The sequence below is a fragment of the Aplidium turbinatum genome, chromosome 2 (assembly GCF_918807975.1).
Source record: "Aplidium turbinatum chromosome 2, kaAplTurb1.1, whole genome shotgun sequence".
In the NCBI taxonomy this organism is placed as follows: Eukaryota; Metazoa; Chordata; class Ascidiacea; order Aplousobranchia; family Polyclinidae; genus Aplidium; species Aplidium turbinatum.
This window is the reverse complement of record NC_137473.1, coordinates 30,526,339-30,550,196: the sequence shown is the minus strand read 5'-3', so window position 1 is coordinate 30,550,196 and position 23,858 is coordinate 30,526,339. Positions and strand designations below refer to the sequence as shown.

General features: G+C 37.0%; 1 protein-coding gene across 1 annotated transcript in view; it reads right to left on the bottom strand.

Annotated features, from left to right (window-relative positions):
- LOC145788497 (alpha-galactosidase MYORG-like) overlaps positions 1–22,897 on the bottom strand; it is a 33,533-nt gene extending 10,636 nt beyond the window's left edge. Inside the window, exon 1 of the mRNA XM_082600260.1 lies at positions 22,559–22,897. Within this exon, the coding sequence (XP_082456386.1) occupies positions 22,559–22,897 (339 nt within the window). The remainder of the gene's footprint in view (positions 1–22,558) is intronic.
- Positions 22,898–23,858: the final 961 nt, after the last annotated feature.

Sequence of the window (23,858 nt, the reverse complement as noted above, 5' to 3'; positions counted from 1 at the left end):
TGGGCGTCTTTAAGTGCGAACTCAGCAACTCTCGCTTCGGCTTTCGCAGCAGCCTCAGCTCGTACGGCCTCAGCTCTCGCGGCGGCCTCAGCTCTTGCGGCAACCTCAGCTCGTATGGCTTCAGCTCTCGCGGCGGCCTCAGCTCGTATGGCCTCAGCTCTCGTGGCGGCCTTAGCAGCTCTCGCTTCGGCTTGTATCTGGAGCTTCTCTCGTCTCAGCTGTAGGTTAATTTGTGCAACTATCCGTGACGAGCTCCTAGTCATCTTAGTGCTTACATTTGAGGCGCTATCCTCAGGATGTATGTCAGCATCCAACATATCGGAGTACTCACTTTCCTTTTGTTCGAAGTTATTTTTTAACGAGTTAAATTCGGAATCTACCCTATCACGAAGTTCTACCAAAATTGCAGAATTAAAAATTTCACTCAAAAGTGCATGGAAATGCGTAAATCCTTTTCCAAAGTAGAAAACTTAGATCTAAAATTTAACAATTCCCGCTTATCACCCAAAGAACCTAGGGCCACAGAAAGTTCTCCAATTTGAGTCAAAATATCCTTTCTAAGATACCGGGCCTCTCAAACTGACTTAGCCTCATCATTACTGGGTCCTGCCCCAGAATGGCCTGCCCAACTGCAAAGAACATCATCAGGTTTAAAGCCAATCGAGTCAACGGCTGTCGAGTCCTTGTCGCCACCGAGTGTAGACATATTAAATATTAGGGCCTAATTCAACAATTAAAAAAATTAAGTTACAGAAACGCACAAATTATTACAGCAGTAACAAAAACTTAACTGCAATGACCGTAAAAAATAGAAAAAAGAATTTAAATGCACCGTACCGTAGTTGTAGAGATAGCCTATATGAAATCTAACCCCTTCTGGAGTCTTCCAATCTCGGCTTTTGAAAGTTCCACACAACTTGCTTGGATTCGTCCAGTTGAATCTTCAAGCACAGATCGATAGTCTTTAACTTTCTTTCTTGCCAAGAACCAACAAAGAGACGTCTTTAGTTTTTAGCTTGAAGTTCTTCGGTCCCAACTGACAAGAACATGTCTTTGATTTTTCTTTCTTGGTGTGCTTCTGTCTCAACTGACAAGAACACGTCTTTTATTTTATTTTGTGCCTAAAGTTCTTCTGTACCAACACTAGCCAGAGGATCGTCTTTTATTTTTTATGGTCACAGCGGTAAAGCATAATATCTTCGTGGGAAAGTTGTAACATAAATTTCTCGGATCCGTTCGTCTGTATGCAGTAACACGAAAAAATACTCTTCTGAAAACGTCTGTTTTCAAGAATTGTATTTTAGCAAAATATAGCCACAGGCTGTCGAAAATGGGGTGCGACGCGATACACCACTAAAAATTTGTCACCACAATACAAATTACTGAGATAAAAGACGGAAATTTCGTCTAGTTGGTAAGCACAAGCAAACAGTTAAATATTCGACCAACTTTTCAAAACGACAATTCTAAAACCAGCTTATGTGACGTAATAGTGCATATGCATTGTTATGCAATTCTCAACAGGTGTTCAAACGGTTGTGCAATGTTATGTTACAGGTGCAATGCTTTAATTTACAGGTCTTACGAAGTATGTTGCAATCTCTGGACATTTTCTAGCATTTTCCATGACGTAAGACGCCAGCTAGGGTAGACCATAACGGTTGTATGTGACGTTTGATTTGTACAGAGATTGTCCGGAACAATTATTGTTTCTTTAAAAGCTTACGCCAGTAGTTCTCAACATTAATACAGTCACACACCACTTTCAAGGAGTTATCAAGCCTGTGTTGGGCCAAAAATGTGTAAGAGTAATCACAATTAAACTTTAAAAAATCAATCCTTAATATAAGAATTTAGTTGGAAAATGTGTTTAAGAATATCTTGAAAATTTTCCACATAGGCTACTCAAAAAGATTTGTGAATCTCCCAAGATTACATTTATTAACCTTTGCCTTAATTCTATCAGCTGGGTTTAAAAAGACATTATTGCTTGCCTCCAAGTGATTTTTGTGATCAATAAACGCAAAATTCTTTAAATTTTTTAAAAAAGTTCACACTCTCATAGATAACATTTAGGCTACTCCTGTCATGCTATCATGCAATATTTTAGTTCTTTTCATTTCTGTTTGTGATACCTTATTTTGCAGCAACTTTATATACAAATTTTGATTTAAAGATTTTTGGTTTTTACTGGTTTCTTTCAACGATATTGAAACTAGAATTGACAGTTATTGTATTTTACAAGACACATTCCAAGCTTAGTTGAATGTTTACTCAGTGTCCACCTACATAGCTCACTCGATTAGGCGAGTGACTTTAATAAGAACTTGTAATATCAAGCGAGGGTGATTCGATTTTCCAGGTGTGCGCTCGAGCAACCCAGTTCAAAGACTGATTCCATTCAGCGGCTACTATAGTGGTTGGAATAATTTATAGACAACAACACTTCAACAACAATCGCAAGTTTTATTTGGTCAAACCCGTAACCCGGTCGCAATTTTGTAAAAGGTACCATAAAAAAATCCCCTTTGAGCAATGGTTTGACCAATCAGAGCGGGTCTGCGTCAGTGGTTCAAAGCCTCTGCAAGTAGGCAGGGGAGATCAAGGACCAGTGTGACAAAAAAGTTTTGTTATAATAACTCAAATAATTTGCTAACAATGTGTATCAAACCACCATTTTTATAAAGTTCCATTTTTTACTCACACCTTCAAAAAATTTTAAGAACTTTTATGTTTTCAGACATATTTTTAAATGTCGCCCTAAAGTGTCCCAGTCTGTCCCACTGGTGCTTAACCAAAGAAACCAGGGGGACACTTCAGAAATGTATTTAATGCAACAAGAAACTAGTTGCAAATATAAAAAAACAGAGATATTGCATTGCTTTTGTGTATGCATTTATATATGCAACTTCATATCAAAGAAACGTTGATATCAATAGTTTTAATGAATTGACTCGGAAAAGCTCTCACTCTTACAAAACAAACACTATTGAAGACAAAACGGGACAGGTTGCACAGTGGAGTTGTCTAAATATCTTTAGACTGAGGAAAGGGACTTGTCAACACCATCATATTGTTAAATAACATGGTATACGTGTTCCGGACAATTTTTAAATCAAACGTCACATAAAACCGTTCAGGTCTACTGAATCTTGGCGTCTGACGTAATGGACTATTGCTAGAAATTAGCAAAGATTGCATCACCTCTGGTCACACCTGTTGAAACATTACATCATCGTTAAATCTTGAATTACGAGATGTGGTGTAAGCCAAAGCCAACAGGTGCTTGAATAGCTTCATAATGCTTTTTATTATTACGTCACAGAAACTGCTTACGTGCGTTTGAAATAAAGGGTTGGTCGCATATTTAACTGTTTTGCTTAGTGCTTGCCAGCTGGACGAAATTTCCATCTTTATTTCAGTAATTTGTATTGTAGTGACAAGTTTTTAGTGGCGTACGGTGTTGCGTCGCAATTTCGACAGCCTTGGGGCTATTTTTACAAAAATACAGTTCTTGAATAGACGTTTCAGAAGAATGTTACTTTTCGGTCATTGCATACAGACGAACGGATCCGGAAATCTTATGTTACAATTTTCCCACGAAGAGATTATGGTTTACTGCTGTGACCAATACGTTCTTCTGGTTCAAACTATGCTGCACTATAACAAGATGTATATAAGGTGATCATCTGCTTTGATCCGACGTTTTGTCAATCAGACACAACTGACTTCTTCAGGGGGCTAGATCAGGTAGCGACTACAGGTCTAGCATGACAACTAAACATACAAAATTATTGCATGTTTAGTTGGTTTACAGCAACACGGCCCTGTGCTTTGCCATGCTAAACCTATAGTCACTACCCGATTTAGCCCCCTGAAAAAGTCAGTTGCATCTGATTGACGAAACGTCAGATTAAAGCAGATGATCACCTTATACATCTTGACATCTTGTTATAGTTCAGTTTAGTTTGCACGAAAAAAACGTATATCATGTTATTTAACTAAATGCGTGGTGAACAGCCTCGTTCATGTTGTATGTGAATGTGTATACGTTCATACTGTCCCACAGGTCCCTGAACAAACTGTCCCAGAGGTGCCGGAACTTCATTTTGGAATGTTGTTGCTTAAATTTAAAAATTGAAAGAAATATTTGCAGTGTTTGCTTAACGAAAGAACGAGTTATGAGGATAACTCAATGTGAAAACTACTTCCTACAAAGCCATTGTTAAATCAAAAACATAAAAAAATTGATCACTCATGATAACTTCAAGAAGTGAAAAAAACTCTGTTTAATGTCATACGTCAACTACACAAAATTTTGTCATCAAACTACGCTGAACGATATTGACCAGTTTCTCGGCTCCACACGCAAAATTTCAGTCAGTTACGTTTACCACGGTTCAAGAAAATTGTAGTGCCCCACTGGTCAGCGATCTCCCTTATGCAAAATTGCCAGGGCTCTCAAAGAAGCTTTCTCAGTCAGAAGATAAAACTTCCCACAATCTATAACAATCAACATACAATATTTATTTGAATTAAGTTTCAGTTTAAAACGAAATGGTTAGGGAAAAACCAAAAAGGTGAGGCAATGCTTGAACGACTTTTCTTTCGTCATCTGAAGAACAGAAGAAAGTACATGTATGTCATCAAAGCAATACAAAATCGTTTAAAAAGAAATACATTGGAAACGACCTTAGAATCCGGAACAAAACAAAAGTCATTTCAATATAATCTGTAAATTTTAGCAGAGAACCAAAAGTAGCTAATCTTAAGAACACATTAGAAAACTGAAGTTTCCTACCAAGTCAGCAGTTCTGAACTGAGTAGGCCTACATGGCAGTTGAGCAAGTGACAACTGAGCTAGCAACATCTCAGCAAATGACTGAAACTTTGCAAATGACGGAACTCAGCAAGTAACAACTGAGCAAGCCGAAACTTGGCACGTCACAAGTCAGCAAGTTTAGTTTAGCAAGCGATGACCAAGCAAATCCGACGCTAAGTGAAAATATCTTTTGCTGACTTGGGCAGTAGCTGAAATGTATAATACTAAAAAGGTTGGGTGTTCATTAGGACAATTATCGTTTCTAGCCATAGTTGCATCGTTCCTCTGATGAAAGTGGAAGTAAAGGCAAAAATAAACAAGTTCATTTACCGCTTCACTGACGTTTCGCGCACTATGACAATGCGCATCCACAGAGCAAATAACATACAAAATAAAATTTACAAAGTTATATACTGCAGTGCTGTTGAAGGCAAGAAAAATAAAATAAAACGCACATTATTTTAAACATTGGCCAAAGATGTGGGAGCAGTTACTTTCCACGTTATGCCCTGAACTGAAATGCCCTGCACTGAAATGTACTTGCTGAGTTGTCGCATGCCGAGTGATCCAACGACCAAAAACTAGGCTATTTGGGTAACCAACAAGCGTATTTGAGGGCTGTTCGATACGAACTTTTTCAAGCCAAAAAGAAACAAAATTACGATAAATAAATTTAAACCGAAATGAAACAAAATATTTCGTAATTTTGAAACGAAACGAAATATTTTACAGCAAGCAGACCGTTGCTTTAGAAGTCAGTAGGAAATTTTAAACATCCTTTTTTGCAAAAAAATTGTGGCATCAGGAAAAGAAGTCGACAGTCAACATCCTTTCTCGGCCAAGCAGAGTTGTTTGAAACAACTCTTCTAATGATGTCAGGGTAAACCGGGGTCAGGTTTTGAGATGTTTTTTTAATTGAACAAAACTTCTACTTACAAAAATGATGCAGTAGAGTGCAAACAAGAAAAATCAGACAGTCAACGGATGTTATAAACTATTGAGAAGAAGGCACGTGTCCAATAGAGTTCCTGGTTGTTGCTCTGAGAAAGAGCATATCACAAACTCTTGATGTGGTACCAGCACAATGGTACCAGCAGCAGACCACACTGGTGGTGAAAGTGGCTGGTATAGCTAACAAAATCTGTGCCAAGTTAGCCACCATTGGGAAGTAAGTTTGATTCACTTTTCACCATTGTGATGGACACTCGTTTGTTGTTATCCACTCGAGTTTCCAAAAGCGTTGCAATTCGCTTTCTAAATCGCGTGCTGGCACTTTTTTTCAACAATCTTTTGTTTCTTTTTCTGTTCTAAAATCCGCACCCTTGAGCAATTGTTTTATTCGTTTCCGTTTCCTGAACTTTGCTATATTTGTCCGATAAAATCAGCTAGATGTCCTTTCATTTAGCGATGCACTTCTAAAAGAGCTTCGGAACGCATATCCGCTAACTACTTTATCAAACAAAATCAGCTTAAAACGTGGGTCGACAGCAGTGGCAGCTTAAAGACCATTTTCTGTGCTTATATTTCGATTGGCATATTGGTAAAAGTGTAATTTTGACTGCAGTGTAACTGCAAACTCAATAACATCTTTATGAAACAACCTTGGCCCACTTCTAAGAACTTCTTTTTCTTTAATCGCTCGCTCTGCTTTCTGTACGCCTACTGTTGGTGTACAGCACTAAAGGAATTTTTGAGATTTTTGATCGATTTATTCAAATATTTATAAAATGAACTTTTTCAGATTTGGAAATTTCTTCAATTCAAAATTTTTTTCCCCAAAGACCTTAAAGTTTTTCCAAATTTCGATAAGTTGGAGATAACAATCCTTATTTGGTAACACTAATGAAAAATGGAACCCCGACTAAAGCGAATATAATTAAAGAAAAAAAAACTAAGCACATCGCAAGCTTAGATTTTTTTACTTTGTGAGAGGAGTATTATCAAACCTTTGAAAAACAGAATGCAAATTCACTGTAATATAGTAGCCTACCGTATGTGTTTTGGCATAGCCTACTCCCAAATTCTTGTAGCTTATATTCTGTTTCGTTTTGAACGCAGAACGAAACGAAATGGCTTGGATTTCGAAATAAAACGAAACGAAGTTCTTCACTCAGACATTTTCGAAGCGAAACGAAATCAAGACAAGAAATTTCGCTTTGAAACAAAACAAAATAGTTCAAAATTTTGAAACATTTTCAAAATATTTTTGTTTCGTACAGCCTTAGCCAGCAGTAATTTTTGATTAAAGTTAAAATTGCATTCGATATTTAAACTTTCACAGAGTAGTTCGATTTATGTTTTAATTAAGGTAATGGTGTTGCCTATCATGATCGAACTATTATGGTTTTTACTTCTCCGTTTAGGCCTGTTACGGACAATTTTCAAATCAAACGTCACATAAAACCGTTCAGGTCTTACTGAATCTTAGCGTTTGACGTAATGGAATATTGCTAGAAATAAGCAAAGATTGCATCACCTTTGTCACACCTGTGAAACATTACATAATCGTTAAATCTTGAATTACGAGATATGGTGTAAGCCAAATTCAACAGGTGCTTGAATAGCTTCATAATGCTTATCATTACTACGTCACAGAAGCTGCTTACGTGCGTTTGAAATATTGCAATCTATTCTCTCATTCTTAAAATTGTTGCTTGAAAAGTTGGTCGCATATTAAAACGGTTTTGTTTGGCTTACACCAACTAGACGAAATTTCCATCTTTATGTCAGTAATTTGTATTGTAGTGACAAGTTTTAGTGGGTACGGTGTTGCCCCATTCTTCGACAGCTTTGAGGCTATTTTAACAGAAATACAATTCTTGAATAGACGTTTTCGGAAGAGTGTTACTTTTCGGTCATTGCATACAGACGAACGGATCCGGGAATCTTATGTTACAATCTTCCCACGATGAGATTATGGTTTACCGTTGTGACCAAGGCCTACTATCATGCTTTTCATATTCAGAATCGGTATCTGTACAGTGACATACGCAAAGACCGTGAGAGTCTATATTTCACCAACAGATAAGCTACCTTAAACCTTGGTCAGACTATAGAGTAGCATAAGGCCACTCCTGATAAAAAAAAACGCCAAATTGTATTGAATGCCTCCCTCCTCACGGAACAAAATCCTGCGTACGCCACTGAACGTTCCCTTAATACGCGTAGTTTATTGGGTTTAGTAAGCCACCTACGTCGTTTACGAAAGGCATTAAATGCGACGTTAAGAATGTTATGTCGTATCGTTTGTTTTCAATACAACATCTATCCAAATGAGTAAACTAGCCGTTGCAAATTAAAACATTATCGTCAATGCAAGCTGAGTACCTATGCCAGTAACCTATTGTCCAGTGGCGTAGCCAAGGGGAGGGGGTTTGGGAGTTACAACCGCCCTTTGGCACGCGTGTGACGTCACGATATTAAGAATGATGCTTTCGGTCTCTATATCTCTAAAACAAAGTTTGCCTAATTTAAAACGAAAGTGCATTAAAAGAGCGAGTTGTGCCAATACTAAACATTCAAATAAAACTCAGCCTGGAATTAGCAACAAAAAAATATAGAGACTTAGCTTTATTACCGAAAAATGCCGAAAAAAACATGATCTTATCCTTTTGCTATGCCACCGGACAGCACTATTTTACAGGAATATTTTTACCCACATTTTTGTTGAAAATGCTCTCAGAATGCACCAAATTCAAAGTAATTTTTCAAAATTTTCTGGGGAAGGCCCCCCAGACTCCCCGAGGCTTGGTGTCGCCTTTATCAAATCAAAAATCAAAACCGTATCAAACCGTCAAAAAACCCACTTTTAAAATTCCTGGCTACGCCACTGCTATCGGCTATTATTACCAAATGGACGTTTTTAAATTTTTTTTTGTTTCGATTCAAAAGCATTTTCAATGCCCCCCCCCCTTGAGAAAATCCTGCGTACGCCACTGGCCTTAGCTATTTGAAAACTTCCATTTTTATGGTGGTTAATTCTTTGACAAATGAAGTGACCAACAACATAGAAATCGGGCAGCTTTGAATAAAATTTATAAACTTGGGTCATGGCCTACTTAAAGTAGGCCATGCTTGGGTAATCTTAGCATGGATGAATGGCCAGACTCAATAACCCGAAGGGGCGTAGACGAGGTCACAATTTCTACTTTCAATAAATTGTGTGGAGAAATTTCAAGTTTTTTTGAACGCAGCAATTTAAAAATATCCAACAAAAATACAATATAGGCTACTCTTCCTGCGCACATCACTGCTAGGCTATAGCCTATTAACATACCTTATCATTGACAACTACTAACGAGCATGTTGGTGATTTGGTCACAACTTACATTTGTCTGAGAAGAAAGTTCTTGAAACGGTTCAAGCGGATAAACATCGACGACACTAGCTCCACATTTTGTTTCTGCCACTGAGTCAAGCATGCCTTCTGCCAGTTTCAGTAAATTTGAAGCAATTTGTAATTTTTCCATTCCAGATTCATTGTCATTCCACAAAATAGTGCCATTCTTTGACGTGCGGTAGTCATAGGTTCGTTTTTGTAAAGTAACTTCATTTGGAAGCAGTATCACACATAGTGCTGATATCAATCCAGCAATTATTAACCCGAACAAAGCAACAATTAAAAACGTTTTCATTTTAATAAAAAACAAAACAAAACAATTTTGCTGTCAAAACGTATGAAAGCTTAAATTGTAGCCCACAGCAACAACAACAGTTCGAAGAGAAAACAGCAACTGTTAAGATAATGTATGAATGGGCTTCTATGCGAATAGCGAACTAAAGGGGCAATTAATTATAGTAGGCCTACCGGTATCATTGAATAGAGAAGTTGATTTTTTAACCATAAATTAACATGGCTGAGCAACACCACAACATTTAACATTATAACAAACACAGTTAAAACAAGATGGCAAACGTTTTCAACTATGCATTAGGTACAAGATTAGACCACAGACCTTCTTAGATTAGATTATATTTTGTTTGTACGGTATGTATGTTTCTTTAGTATTTCTTGTAGCCGGTAGCCTACATGCAAAAAACATTTTTCAAAAGGCTATGCATAGTCGAAAAAGTTTGATTTTTGAAAAAAAGGACTATAGGCTATGCATAGTCGAAAACGTTTGCTACGGTACCGTACTTAATGATTGGCATCAAGACATTCGTGTTTCAAGTTAGTAGCCTATCCAGGGATGGCAAGCCTTTTTTAGTGCATGGGTCGCTAAAAAGACCTTAATCCTTGAAAAAGCAAAAGTGGATGCAGGGATATCTAGAGAAGGGGATACGAAGGCTTTTCTTACGTCTGACAATAGAAGGGCTTCTATTTATCTTAAATAATTTCTGTTTATGGTCAAATGACAATTGGTACATATGGTAATTTAATAAACTTTGTTATGACAACCTGCATTGCACTATTACAACCAGGTATGGATATTCAATGAATGCTCATAATTACTTGTTAATTCAACTACCCGTATACTTGCTTTACACCTAGCCAGCTGCAAAGGTTTTGTCAAAAAAAACAGCTAAACTGGTAACCTTTCAACTGTCTTTTCAAACAAGTATTCTTTAAATATGTTCTACATAACACTTGCTAACTGTCTTGTGTAGCTAAGTGTACCAGCTGCACTACAAAACTTTCTGCAATTTTAAAAAGAACCGCATATTTAATGCGGTACCAACTACCGCCCTTCTAGTGTCATGAGAATCAGCAATCGCTCTGAGCCTTCGTATCCCCTTCTTTAGACATCCCTGAGTGGATGATACATTTAATTAGCCCACATGTTAATGCGAAACTGGCTGCTGCATCTTCTCTGCAAGTCTTATTAGCCTTGGTTGGTAATCCGTAGTTTTTAGCTTTACCCATGCAGCACTCATATCTGAGCTGAAGGCGGAACACCATCATAGGCTAATAAAAATAATTGTGTCGGGCAAAATCACATACGGTACGGTATCTATGAGTGACGTGTGCTCATTTATTTCTATAAACTTAAATTACAACAGGTAACGTGGTGCATGCCAATGGATAGTTTGCTACTTTGCTTCAAACAATAGATGGATTTATGGAACATTGCAAACTTACATTTTATGTAGGCTAACAGTGCCGGTCTTTGGGGTGTGCAAACCGTGCGATCGCACAGGGCCCGCAATTTACGGTACTCAAAAAATGCAGTAATTTTTGTCATTTCTAATGGAAAAATTCAACAAGTAAATTCAATAAAGGAATTAGCAACAAGAAAACATAGACACTCAACGGGTGCAACCTATTTCGTCCCCTGAACATTTCGTACCCTGATAAGTTCGAGAAAAAAAAACAACAGAGCCGAAGTCGCTGATCGCAGTTGCCGCAAACATTTCAAAATTTCTCTTGATTTTTTCAGGGGACGAAATAGGTCGAAGTTCGATTTTGTTGACAGCGGACAAACGTGTCCAGTCTGAGCAGTTATCTCGGCGGACAAATTAAGTCTCACGGCGGACACACCAGATTTAACTTATCTGACTGAAATAGGTTGCATCCAGACTCAACATAGAGACATAGCTTTATTTTCGAAAAATGCCAAAGAAAACATGATCTTATCATGTTGCTATGCCACCGAACAGCACCATTTTACAGTAATGTTCATACCCAAATTTTTGTTGAACATGCTTACAGAATGCACCAAACTCAAAATAATTTTTCAAAATTTTCTGGGGAAGCCCCAGGCCCCCCAGACCTCCCGCCGCTGGGTGTCGCCTTCGGCAAACACGGCGTCAGGCTTCGCCCGCCGACCATCAAACCACTCCCCTCCCATTTCAAAATACTTAACTACGCTACTGAATTGGATCATTGTTATTGGGGCCCGCAAAGCATATTCCGCACAGGGCCCGAAATACCTTAAGACCGGCACTGAGGCTAGGCTTGATAGACTAACCATTTAGGTAGTCTATGCCTGGTACGCTTGTAAAATTTCGTTTTTCAAAATTAACCAACCAACCTTTTATTCGAAATTGTAAATAAAAACAACATAGCCTATAGGAAAATAATGTCAAGCATGACAATAACCTACCGTACGGTAGCCTACCCCATAAGTGCTGTTGAGAGAATAGTTATACGACTCAATAGTCCAGCAATAAAAAGTTTGTATCCCACAAACAAGACAACTGTGAAACAAGACCTTTCCTTTTGAAGAGAAAACGCTGCAAGATCATCAAAAAATACGATTTTTCACCAAAACATAGTGTTGTCTCGAAAGAAAAAGGGCCCAAAGAATACGCACTGTTTTTTTCAGTTTCTGAGCTCCTTGAAGTGATCCATGAAACAGTCAGTGTTGTACGCGTCAATGAAATAAATTGACGGCGTCAGCGTCAGCGCGAATTGCCTAAAAACTTTACGGCGTAAATTACAGTAGGCTACTGCGTAAAGCTTTTAAAGAAATTGACGGCGTCAGCGTTAATTTGTAGCGCTATTTTAGCCAGGGTCTCACAAAACGGAAGTATTCGACTTCTAACGAGTTTGGTTTTTGAAACTGTTTCGAGCTGTGAAAGACAATTTCGTCTTTTCTCGACTCAGATTAACCCAGGATACGATAAACAAACTTGAAACTGCATAATTGGATAGACAAACAGCTGTCACAAAAAAGATTGTTCATTGTTATCAGTCTGAAAGTCACAACGTCAAACAAAATTTAACTCTCATAGTGAAACGAGATTTTCCATGAAAACGAAAAATGACGCATAGCGCTTGACGCTTAAAATCGGCAAAATAGTTGACGGCGCTATCACTTCCATCAACTAAAAAATAAACTGACGGCGCTAGCCTCAGCGTCAACGTACAACACTGGAAACAGTAGCTGATCTACAAAAAGTTTTTTTTTGCAGGAGCAGTAAGGTAGGCTATCAAAGGACACCCAAAGTAAAATCTCGAAGACAAAATGAACAAATAATAAAGTTGAGTTAGGAAAAATGGTTTGATTGGTTGGTTTTGAATCTTTATCCTCAAACAAAGCTTTTGACCGGTTATTCCTGGTAGTTTCGCATACTTGCAAAGGCTTTTGACGCAGGGCCGGTTATCAAAATTGGCAAAATGGAGTTTCCAATTGTTGAAATTTTGTTGCCGAAAAAGTATTCCATCTATTAGGTGCCGTTGAATGGAGGGCAGTCATGAAATGCGTTGCTCTAACGCACACCCCGAAAGCCGACCAAGCGCCGCGTGATCTTGAGTTGAGTGCTTAAAACTACTAACCACTAAAAGAGTGTAGGCTACTAGGGGGCTGAGCAGTGCCGGTCTTTGGGGTGTGCAAACCATGCGATCGCACAGGTCCCACAAATTAGGGGGTCTGCAATTTAGTCAGAAAAGGCAGTATTTTAAAAAATTCAATTCGATTCACAAGCAATTACCGGTATCCTTGAAGTCAGTTGCGGCTTTAGGAATTAGCAACAAGAAAACATGGAGATTCAGCTTTATTTCCGAAAAATGACAAAGAAAACATGATCTTATCCTTTTGCTATGCCACCGGACAGCACCATTTTACAGTTAATCTTCATACCCAAATTTTTGTTGAACATACGCTCAGAATGCACCATATTCAAAGTGATTTTTCAAAATTTTCTGGGCAAGTCCCCCAGACCCCACTCCGTTGGGTGTCGCCCTCGGCAAACACGCCGTCAGGCTTCGCCCGCTGGCCGTCAAACCCACCTCCCCTTTCAACGTACTTAGCTACACTACTGAATTGGATCATTGTCATTGGGTCCCGCAAAGCACATTCTGCACAGGGCCCGAAATACCTTAAGACCGGCACTGGGCTGAGGGACTTGCTACCCCAAAGAAGTTTGACAATTTCAAGTTTATCTTGATGGCTTTTTCTGAATTTTTAAGCACAGAAATGTTTTTTGATCAAGACACATACCGTAGCTATTATTATTGGACCAAAATCATCACAATTGGACTTTTCATGAAAGTTATAGACAGAATTCCAACTTTTAATTAAAAATTGAAATTGATATTTTAAAGATGTTTTTTCATGACCACAGAAAACATTTCAATAATTTATGTACCGGTATCAGCACTCTTGATAACGCACCATGGCCGATCTTCATAGCAACTGTCCATACAAATCTTCAATATATCAGCTAAAGTTATGTAGGCTAATAAAGTATTAGCCTATATATGTTTATTTGTTTTGTAACATTTTTTATTTTTTTATTTTCCCTTTATATCTTAAATTTTTCTGAAGGTGTTGCGACCGTGCCAAATTTTTTTCAACTCAATAACTTACTTCGTTCACAAGCACGTTTTAACGTTCGCGTTTTGTCGCTTTTACCTTTTTCTTGACCTTTGCTATGTTGACGTGTATTGTTTTGATATGATGGTCAGAAATAAAAAAATAACTGAACTGAACTGAACTGGTATTGAAAATTTGTATGGTATTTGTGACTTTGCAGTAAAATTTCGAAAATTTGCTGAGATGGCTACGCTATTCCCTTGATGAGTAGGCTACGCTACAAGGTAGGCCACATTTCACATCACAGTTCATGTACTGAAATAGGTCACTTTAATATTGTTAACTTCAATTTACTTCAAAATATTGCATTATTTTCTAAGTTTTTAAAGGCCCATAACAAGTTTATAGCCTACTTCTAAAATCCTATGCTCAGTGCCGGATTAAGGGTCTGCTGGCCTGTAGACACATTTTATAAGTGGCCCGAAAATCAAGGTTGCCAACTAAGAAATTAGAATTATTAGTGTTGCCAAATTATTGTCACTAAGATCGTTGTTGCAACTATAACACAGGGTACCGTGCAAAAGCTTGGTCATATGCTAAATGACACCTTTGCGCGTTTTTGCGATTGAAAACGCGTTAACTAGTTTTTGGAGGTCAATCTTACGGATTAGATCACTTTCAATACACAAAAGTGCCAGTGTACCAAGACGTTGTTGATCGTTTAACGTCTTTAATTCGTTTCAGTTGTGAAAACGAGCGTTTCCTCGAGCAATTCGTAGCCATAAGAGACAAGTACGGTACATTTTAAGTGCTACTTTAGTGTTAGGAAATGCATTATAAACACCACTAGTATGAAGCATTTTAAACATCTTCTGGGCACTTCCTGTTGCTGCTGTTTCATCGCCTCTTTGCTCTTTATAGTCTTTATACCAGCACATAAAGTGACGAAGTTCTGATGGAAAGTTATTTCTAATTTCTTAACAGAACACAACGCCACGTTTGTTTCGTCGCGTCACCCAACGGAAATGCAAATTTTTAGAATCATCAAAAAGGAAGTGGCAACATGTTTGAATTCGTCTTTTTTTAACGATTTTTGGAACCTTTATTTCATCTGGAAAAACAGAGCCATTAAGATAAATACTTATCAATTTAGAAACTAATCATTTTGAAAACATGACTAAATTTTTACTGATTTTAAAGTGGCCTGGATTTTTGACTGGCCTGTAGGCACGTGCCTACTTTGCCTAATGATTAATCCGGCACTGCCTATTCTGACCCCTTGCGTTTCCGATGCGTCGCCGATTATGTTTATCAATTGTGAAGAAAAAATTTGAAAACTGCCAGAAAAATTCCACGCTTTAATTGGGGGGCCGCGTGATCCATTAGTGCTTCCTTCTGGATCCGATGCGTTAAAACGTCAGTTTGAAAACCACTACAAACGTTTTGTGCAAATATGCAATGTAGCCTAGTCTAAGGCTTAAAATAAGGTCAGCTTTACTATCATCTTTTTCACAATTTATTAAACTTTTACATGTTCAATGGACCTGCTAAAAAAATCTTGTAAGCGTCAAAATAAAACTGCTGTTTTCTTTCGCCTATAGCGAGATTGCATAGTTTAAATAGCTTTTTGCGTGAACTGGAAAAAAGATTTTAACGACACAAATGTTTGTTTTTAACTAGGTAATTATTTACTAGAATGGTGACCGACATCAGGTTCAATCACGCAAATAAGTCAAGGACAATTCTGTGGCACTATAGCCTATCAGTGTTATTTTTTAAATAAAGCAATCATTGTTTTGACATTTATATTTTAGCTAGCTTACCAGCTGATCTCACATTACCTTTCAGTGTAGTTCGGGAAACATCACTGAAACTCGGGGTAAGTCAAAAAAACTTTTCAGACTGTATTGATTTCCATACGAAGCTAAGGAACCACCAATGCTTTCGAAATATCTTCTTTCTTATTGGCAGAGCTACTATACCATCCTTATTTTTAAGATTTGTCTTTAATTTAAAGAACTACATCTTAGAAAATGTTACTGTTCTTAAGAAATGTCTTAAGTTTAAGTTATTTTCAGCAATAACGTCAGTTTTTATATATGGTTAAATGCCTTTTTTGTATTGTAATCTCGGGGGCTGACATGTCATCATGACGTAACTTCGTTTGTTGATGTCAAACAGGGGTTTCTACTTTCTAGAAGTACGAGATGCAAAACTACCTTGTCAGAGTAGGCTAAGGGGATACTCCTGATGGAAATAATTTTTTTATCAAATTTTTTTTTTTGTATCTAAAAAGCAGTAAACTTCATCGGGATTCTGCCTATGGTAAAACTTTGACTCTACTCAATGTCTTTGTGCTTCAAAACTTTCAGTGATAAATGTGACTAATGTAGCTTGTGTTTTAATGAGTGTTGTTCAAATGCTTTTTTTTGTGAAAGTCATTTTTTGATGTTTTCAACTACTCAATTTACAAACTACTCATTTATTTCTTGTCAAAATGTCATGGAATTTTGCAGGCATAGTCAATATAGGTATACAAGAAAAGTTATCTATGAGAGGATTTTTGCTATTTTTGCGTAGTCTCACTTAAAATTAAAAAAACAATTGCAAATATATCACTTCAATTCAATTTCATTTTTGCTGCTGGCGCAAACATATATAGAGTCAGAACGGCACAGTAAACATACGAATTTAACATTCACAAAAGGGAAAGACGGCAAAACCCAAAAGTTTAAAATGTTCATCGATGAAACACTGTTATCACTTTGCACCATTTGCACAGCCACCAAACCTAGAAACGAGATAGAAGAAAGAAAACCTGCATTTGATGCAATTTGTGAAAAAGTAAAGCATGCACATGAAAACCGCAGATCCGTTATATGTTCATTGGTACTTGATGAAATGCCTATTAAAAAGCATGTTGCCTGGGATGGGAAAAGCTTCAAAGGTTTCGTTGATAGGGGAAATGGCATCACTGATGATCACTCTCTGCCACATGCAATAGATGATTTAGTCCTCATCTTCACAGAATAATTTTCAATCGATTTTATCCGGTAACTTTTTCAGCTGACCTAGCTCAAGTTACGGCGGCCACTTACTTTTGGTCGTCTGTCAGGGGACACGCACCATCATATTTGTCTGTCACATACATTTTTGTGAAGCTTAACACTCAGAGATGAATAATCATATGGTTTTATCCGGTAACTTTTTCAGCTGACCTAGCGCATAGTTTAGGGGGGTATAAAACTTGTCTGTCACATAAGTTATCAGACAATCATCTAGAAAAAAATTACTTTACAATTAACTAAGTTTCAAGCGGTAACTATTTTGTCTGACCTAGCGCATGAAAAATACCCCATGAAAAATCTTTTGGGGCATGAAAAATACCCCCCATTTCCACACCCACCACCGGCGGCCTGGCAGACTTCTAGATTATGAGTAGCCTACCAATACATCACCACTCACCAGACATCGCTGTATGAATACAAATTGGTGAGTTTTTCACCTAGGGTGAACGTCACAGTGTTACGGACAATTTTCATATCAAACGTCATATAAAACCGTTCAGTTCAGTTGTTTTTTATTTCTGACCATCATATCAAAACAATACACGTCAACATAGCAAAGGTCAAGAAAAAGGTAGAAGCGACAAAACGCGAACGTTAAAACGTGCTTGTGATCGAAGTAAGTTATTGAGTTGAAAAAAATTTGGCACGGTCGCAACACCTTCAGAAAAATTTAAGATATAAAGGGAAAATAAAAAAATAAAAAATGTTACAAAACAAATAAACATATATAGGCTATAACTTTATTAGCCTACATAACTTTAGCTGATATATTGAAGATTTGTATGGACAGTTGCTATGAAGATCGGCCATGGTGCGTTATCAAGAGTGCTGATGGTCGTAAGGGGAACACGTCTTGATGCGTTTAGCTCATAGCAAAGAGCAAGGCAGGCAAAGAAAACCCCAAAAAGAAATCCTACCACGGGCAAAGCCATTTCAAGCGCAACGCACCAGGCCTTGCACGACTCACAAAATAGATAGGCTACAACTTGACGACATGAAACAATGACAAAAAACAAATAAATCAAACTAGCAAAAAACAACATCATCATCTTGCGGAAATTCAATTATACTCAGGGAAGTTATGTCTTAAAGATATCAAGCGTGCTTTGATAAAAGTTGCGTTGATAAAGCGATAATTTTAGACCCCTGTCAGCTAAACTCGCCACTTCCACACCGATCCAACGTTGGCTAACGTTGAATTAATGCAAAAATGACAGTCATCGCCAGCTGGGATGTAGCAGTGGTATGTCCCAGTAATATGATAAATTTGGGTTACCGTATGTTTTACACGTTAAACCATATTAAAGTGACAAAAAATATCCAATTTGGCATATTACGTTAATAAACAATCAGACAATAGCATGACGATCCAGTCCAAGATATTGAAATAAAACAACTGGTTGGAGCACATGGCCACCGCTTCACCGAAAGATGGAGATTGGTCAAAAAGGATGGAAAAACTTCTGCAGACTCTGTAGAACTTCTGTGGACAAAAAACACAAGAACCAGAAGGCCAGTAGGAGTACTTACACTCTTACTATTTTGCTAATAAATCTACACACATTGGCTAATCATTGCTGGGCAATAAAAAAATAAAAAATATTAGTATGTTTGGTGCATGATGTAATACTTAGATGGGATTATTTCAAGGAAGATTTAGCTTGTTTATTTTTGATTTAAAGCCTTTTACAGTTTTACATTCATTTCTTATAGTAGTTGGAAGCTTGTTCCAAACTGTTGGCCCCATGTACCGTATTGATTGTTTGCAAGTGTTAATTCTGCAATATATCGGAATATAAGGAGAATTACTTCTTGTTGTTAGGCTACTTGATTGTTTACACATAAGTATATCATTGAATGTTGTGGGAAGCAGCTTTTTTGAATATTTAAACATGAAAGTTGCAATCTCTGTAGTTTTCATGTGGTTAATTGATTTTAAATTATTGAGTTCCATTACACCTTTTATGCTTTCTCTGCGGTCAATGTCAAATACAGTACGAAGAAAGTTATTGCATGTACGTTGTAGCTTTTGCAATGTAGTTTTGTTTTCATGACACCACGTTGAGATACAATATAATATCTGACTCTCCACTAGAGAATGGTAAATGGAGAGAAGTGCTTGTTTGTTTAGGAAAGGCTTAATTTTTTTTGTCACGCAGAGTGTTGATCTTATTTTTTGAAGCAAGATTTCCATATGAGATTTCCATGACAAATGCTCGTTTACAATTATTCCCAGAAATTTTATTGAGGCAACTTGTTCTACGTTGCTTTTTCGAATATTCAAGGGTGGGTGGTATGATAGTGTCTTGCTTCCTTGACTTGAAAATAATATATGTTTGGTTCACTTTGGTTTTGGTGACATTTAGAGACAATCGATTTGTTGATAGCCATTGATCTATGCATACAAGCTCTTGATTTGCCGTATCATATACCGTAGAAACGGTTTTATTTTTATATATAATGGTGGTGTCATCTGCAAACATAATTGCAGTTCCGTGTTGAAGGCAGTTAGGAAAGTCATTTACATAAATCAGGAATAGAAGAGGGCCTAAGATAGACCCTTGTGGGACACCCAAAGATATGTTAACATTAGAAGATAGTGTGCCATTGAAAACCACTCTTTGTTTTCTATTACTCAGGTAACTCATGAACCAATCATAGGCCACGCCTCTTATTCCGAAATGATATAATTTAGCTAGCAATATTTTATGGTCAATGGTGTCAAATGCTTTAGATAAATCAAGAAAGATTCCTAATGCAAGGTGGTTGTCATTGAGTATACTAGTAATACTTTCTATTAGCATTGAAGCAGCATGGCTTGTGGAATGATTTTTTCTGAAACCAAATTGATTGTTATAGAAAAATTTATGTCGAATTAAAAACGAGTATAATCTGTTGTACATGAGTCTTTCTAATATCTTTGAAAAAACAGGTAGTAAGCTGACTGGTCTGTAGTTGTTTGAATCTTTGCAGCTACCCTTTTTAAAGATAGGTATCACCTTCCCCAACTTAAATGAATTTATGAATTTTCCACTCGTTAAAGATAAGTTAAATATATGAGTTAAAGCATGCAGTATGTTGTTTGGGGTTGACTTTACAACTATGGATGGTATTTCATCGATGCCACTGCTAGTTTTTGCTGGCATAGCATGAATAATATTGTTTATTTCATTTAAAGTAGTTTGATAAATATAAATTGTCTCAGAGCATGGAGAATCAAGATATGTTGAAAATATTGTATTTCATTTGGGAATTTTTTTTGTAAGGGAATGGGCAACACAGGAAAAGTGATCATTGAAGTGATTTGCAATAGTTAATCTGTCAGTGACTGTACTATCATTTATTTTGATGCCATGGTTAGTCTTAGACTGGGATTTACCTAATAGATTGTTGATTGTTTGCCAAGTAGCTTTCATATTAAGCTTTTGCTTTTCAGATTTATAAAATTCCTTCTTTTTTTGCTGAACTGTATGGAAGTATAAGTTTCTTGCAGAGGTGTAGTTCTGTTTGGAGTGAATAGTTTTATTTGATATGTACTTTTTAAACAAACGCTCTTTTCTTCGTAATAGATGTAGTAGTTCTTTATCAAACCAAGAATTATTCTTTTTTAAAGGTGTTTTTTGCAAAGGAAAATGCTTATTAAATTGACTGGTATATTCTCCTATGAATGACTCATAAGCTTCATCAGCATCAGTTTGATTTAAGCAACAAGTGATGTCCATATTTTCCAGAGCATTTGAGAAATTCTGTATGTTTGAGAGATTAAATGATCTGGTATATTGATGACATGTAACTGAGGGTTTTCCAATGTTAGTACAATACATAACTGGGAAGTGGTCTGAGATTTCATTAATTAGAATTCCACAGCGAGTTTCATTACCTGTTTGCACATTGGACCATATTTGATCTAAGACTGTTGCACTGGTGTCAGTTATTCTGGTAGGTTTATTAATTAGTGGGTAAAAAGAATTTGAAAACATCAAGTCTGTAAAATTGCCTACATTGATGTTTTCATAATCCAATAGATTATAATTAAAATCTCCCATTATATAGCATTGTTTTGATGTACCTATGTTATTAATGCACTCACTAAGCAGATCAAAAAATTCCAAACTTGACTTAGCTTCCAATACAGGTGCTCGATAAATGCTACCACAGGTCACTTGTTTACCACCAACAAAAATATCAATAAAAATAGACTCAAATACTTTTTCTTTCATAATGGTTAGGTCATCACGCTTGGTATACATAATATCACTTTTTAAGTATATTCCTACTCCTCCACCGCGACTGTTTTTTTCGAGCATTTGATATGAATGTATAGCCCGGTAGGTTTAAGTAAGGACCTTTTGAATTAGGCTGAATCCATGTTTCGACTACAGAAATTAAATCAGGACTGATGTTTATAGACATCAGCAGGGCCTCAAGTTTGGTGAAATTTTTTACATTAACAATAGATCGAGCATTGATGCATAATGAAGAGAACACTGGCCTCAGTGAGCAGTCCATTTTTAGTTTGTTGACAGTTGTTGAGTCTACATATGTTTCAGATATGTTAGGCATAAAAAGGTCATCTATGTCATTGTTATTTGTGTAAGATGTGCTAGCAAACATATCATTCAAATGATCAGGCTTGAAGGTAAGATTTGTTGATACACTGTGGCTTTCAACCAGTGTAATTAATTCGGTGTTGGATAGATGGACAAAAGGGGGATTCCAGTCACTGCACAAGGTACATGTCCAATTTTGTATGTCATGATAATTTGCACTTTTTTTACAACATTTGACATGAACTTCAATGGAACAAGTTAAACACTTAATATATTTTTGATTTTTTCTGATTGTTTTTATACAATAGTTACATTTTGGTTTTATTATCATGTATAAACAAGGAATTAAAAAACAAAAAGGTATAAGATAGGGTTGGTTTAAAGCTAAGCTTAAAAGATAGCTAAGCTAAGGTTTAAGAGAATGCATAAAGTAAAAAGGTTCCTGAGTTTGGTTTTATTGTCATTGGTAAATATCATATGATTTGTTTAGCTTCAAAATGATAATTGAAATTGAAAACTGCATAATGTTATAGCCTAACAAAATAGATTAAGATGCCTCATGGTTAAAAATTTTTGCAATATCTGAAAAATCGTCTATCACTTGCCTTTTGTTATTCCAGAAGCACCACACTGTTCCTTTGGATGTCCAGACGTCCTTGAAACCAAAAGCATCTCTCGCTTGACGAAGTAATGACAGACGTCGTTTGGTCAAGGACTCTGTGATCGATAGTTTAGGACCATCAGAATCAGTTTTTAATTTGCTTTTTGAATAAAAAATTTCGTCCCTTGTCATCCTTCTAACAAATTTAATAATTATGATATTGGTTTGTTGAGTTTTTTAGATGACAAGGGGTGGCATGCGTCTATGTCACTCACAGTAAGGCAGTTAGTTGGTTTAACTACTTGATTAATTTTATTTACCACATATTTCGAGTAATCTACATTACTTCCCTTGTTTGGGGCGTCAGTACATCCATGAAGTATGAGGCAATTGCTTCGCCCATACTGCTCCAGGTCATCTAGCTTGCGCTCTGTCCTGTATACGGAGCGTTGGAGTTCCCAAACTTGCTCTTGAAGAGCATAAACTTGTTTGGATAGCTCCGTCAGCTCCAAGTGTTGGGCCTGCTGAAGTCCATCTGTAAAAGATGAAGACACAGCAACAGCAGGGGGTGCAGCAGTGGTTTGTACAATAGCATACTTTTGCTCATACCTTTTTTGACTTTTCATAATCTCTTCCATTCCTTTTAGTATCTCATCCATCTTTGCCTTGTCGTTCAGGTCTACTGAATCTTGGCGTCTGACGTAATGGACTATTGCTAAAAATGAGCAGATTGCAGAATCGTTTGCAAGACCTGTAAAAAATTTGCAGCTGCAGCATAACATTACATCATCGTTAAATCTTTAATTACTTGAACAAGTGTAAGCCAAAGTTGAGCAGGTGTGAGCTAGACTTGAACAGGTGTTAGCCAAACTTGAAACAGGTGCTTGAATAATTTATCATTGCTTATCATTATTACGTCACATAAGATGCTTAGTTGCTTACGTGCGATTTGGAATATTGCAAATTATTCTCTCATTCGTAAAACTGTTGCTTGAAAGTTAGTCGCATATTTAACTGTTCTGCTTAGTGCTGCCAGCTGGACGAAATTTCCGTTTTTTATCCAAGTAATTTGCATTGTAGTGACAAGTTTAGTGGTGTATCGCGTTGCACCCCAATTTCGACAGCCAAGTGGGCTATTTTTTACAGAAATACAATTCTCGAATAGACGTTTTCGGAGGAGTGTTTCTTTTCGGTCATTGCATGCAGACGAACGGATCCGGAATCTTATGTTACAATTTTCCCACGAAGATATTATGGTTTACCGTTGTGACCACGCAGGCACCCGGTCTTTAGGTATAAGTTGAAACTGAGAAACATTTACAGAAGTACTTTGATTTGTTCCAAGAATCCAATTAGTCTAACAGTTTATTTTTATATTAATTTAACGTCAAAATACGGTAAATCGCCCAGTTCGCCTATTGTTTTTCTTTACATCGATTTTACGTCTGCATAGGTTGGTTCAATGTAGAAAAGAACTGATGTGCTAACTGGCGCGGCGCGCTTGTAAATGCAATAGTCGTTTTGTCGTTCCATTGCAACAGCGATTTGCACCAGAATTCCAAAGTGCTTCCTATAATTTGGCAACATAAGAAGACTACAGTATAGTTTGGCAATACCAAC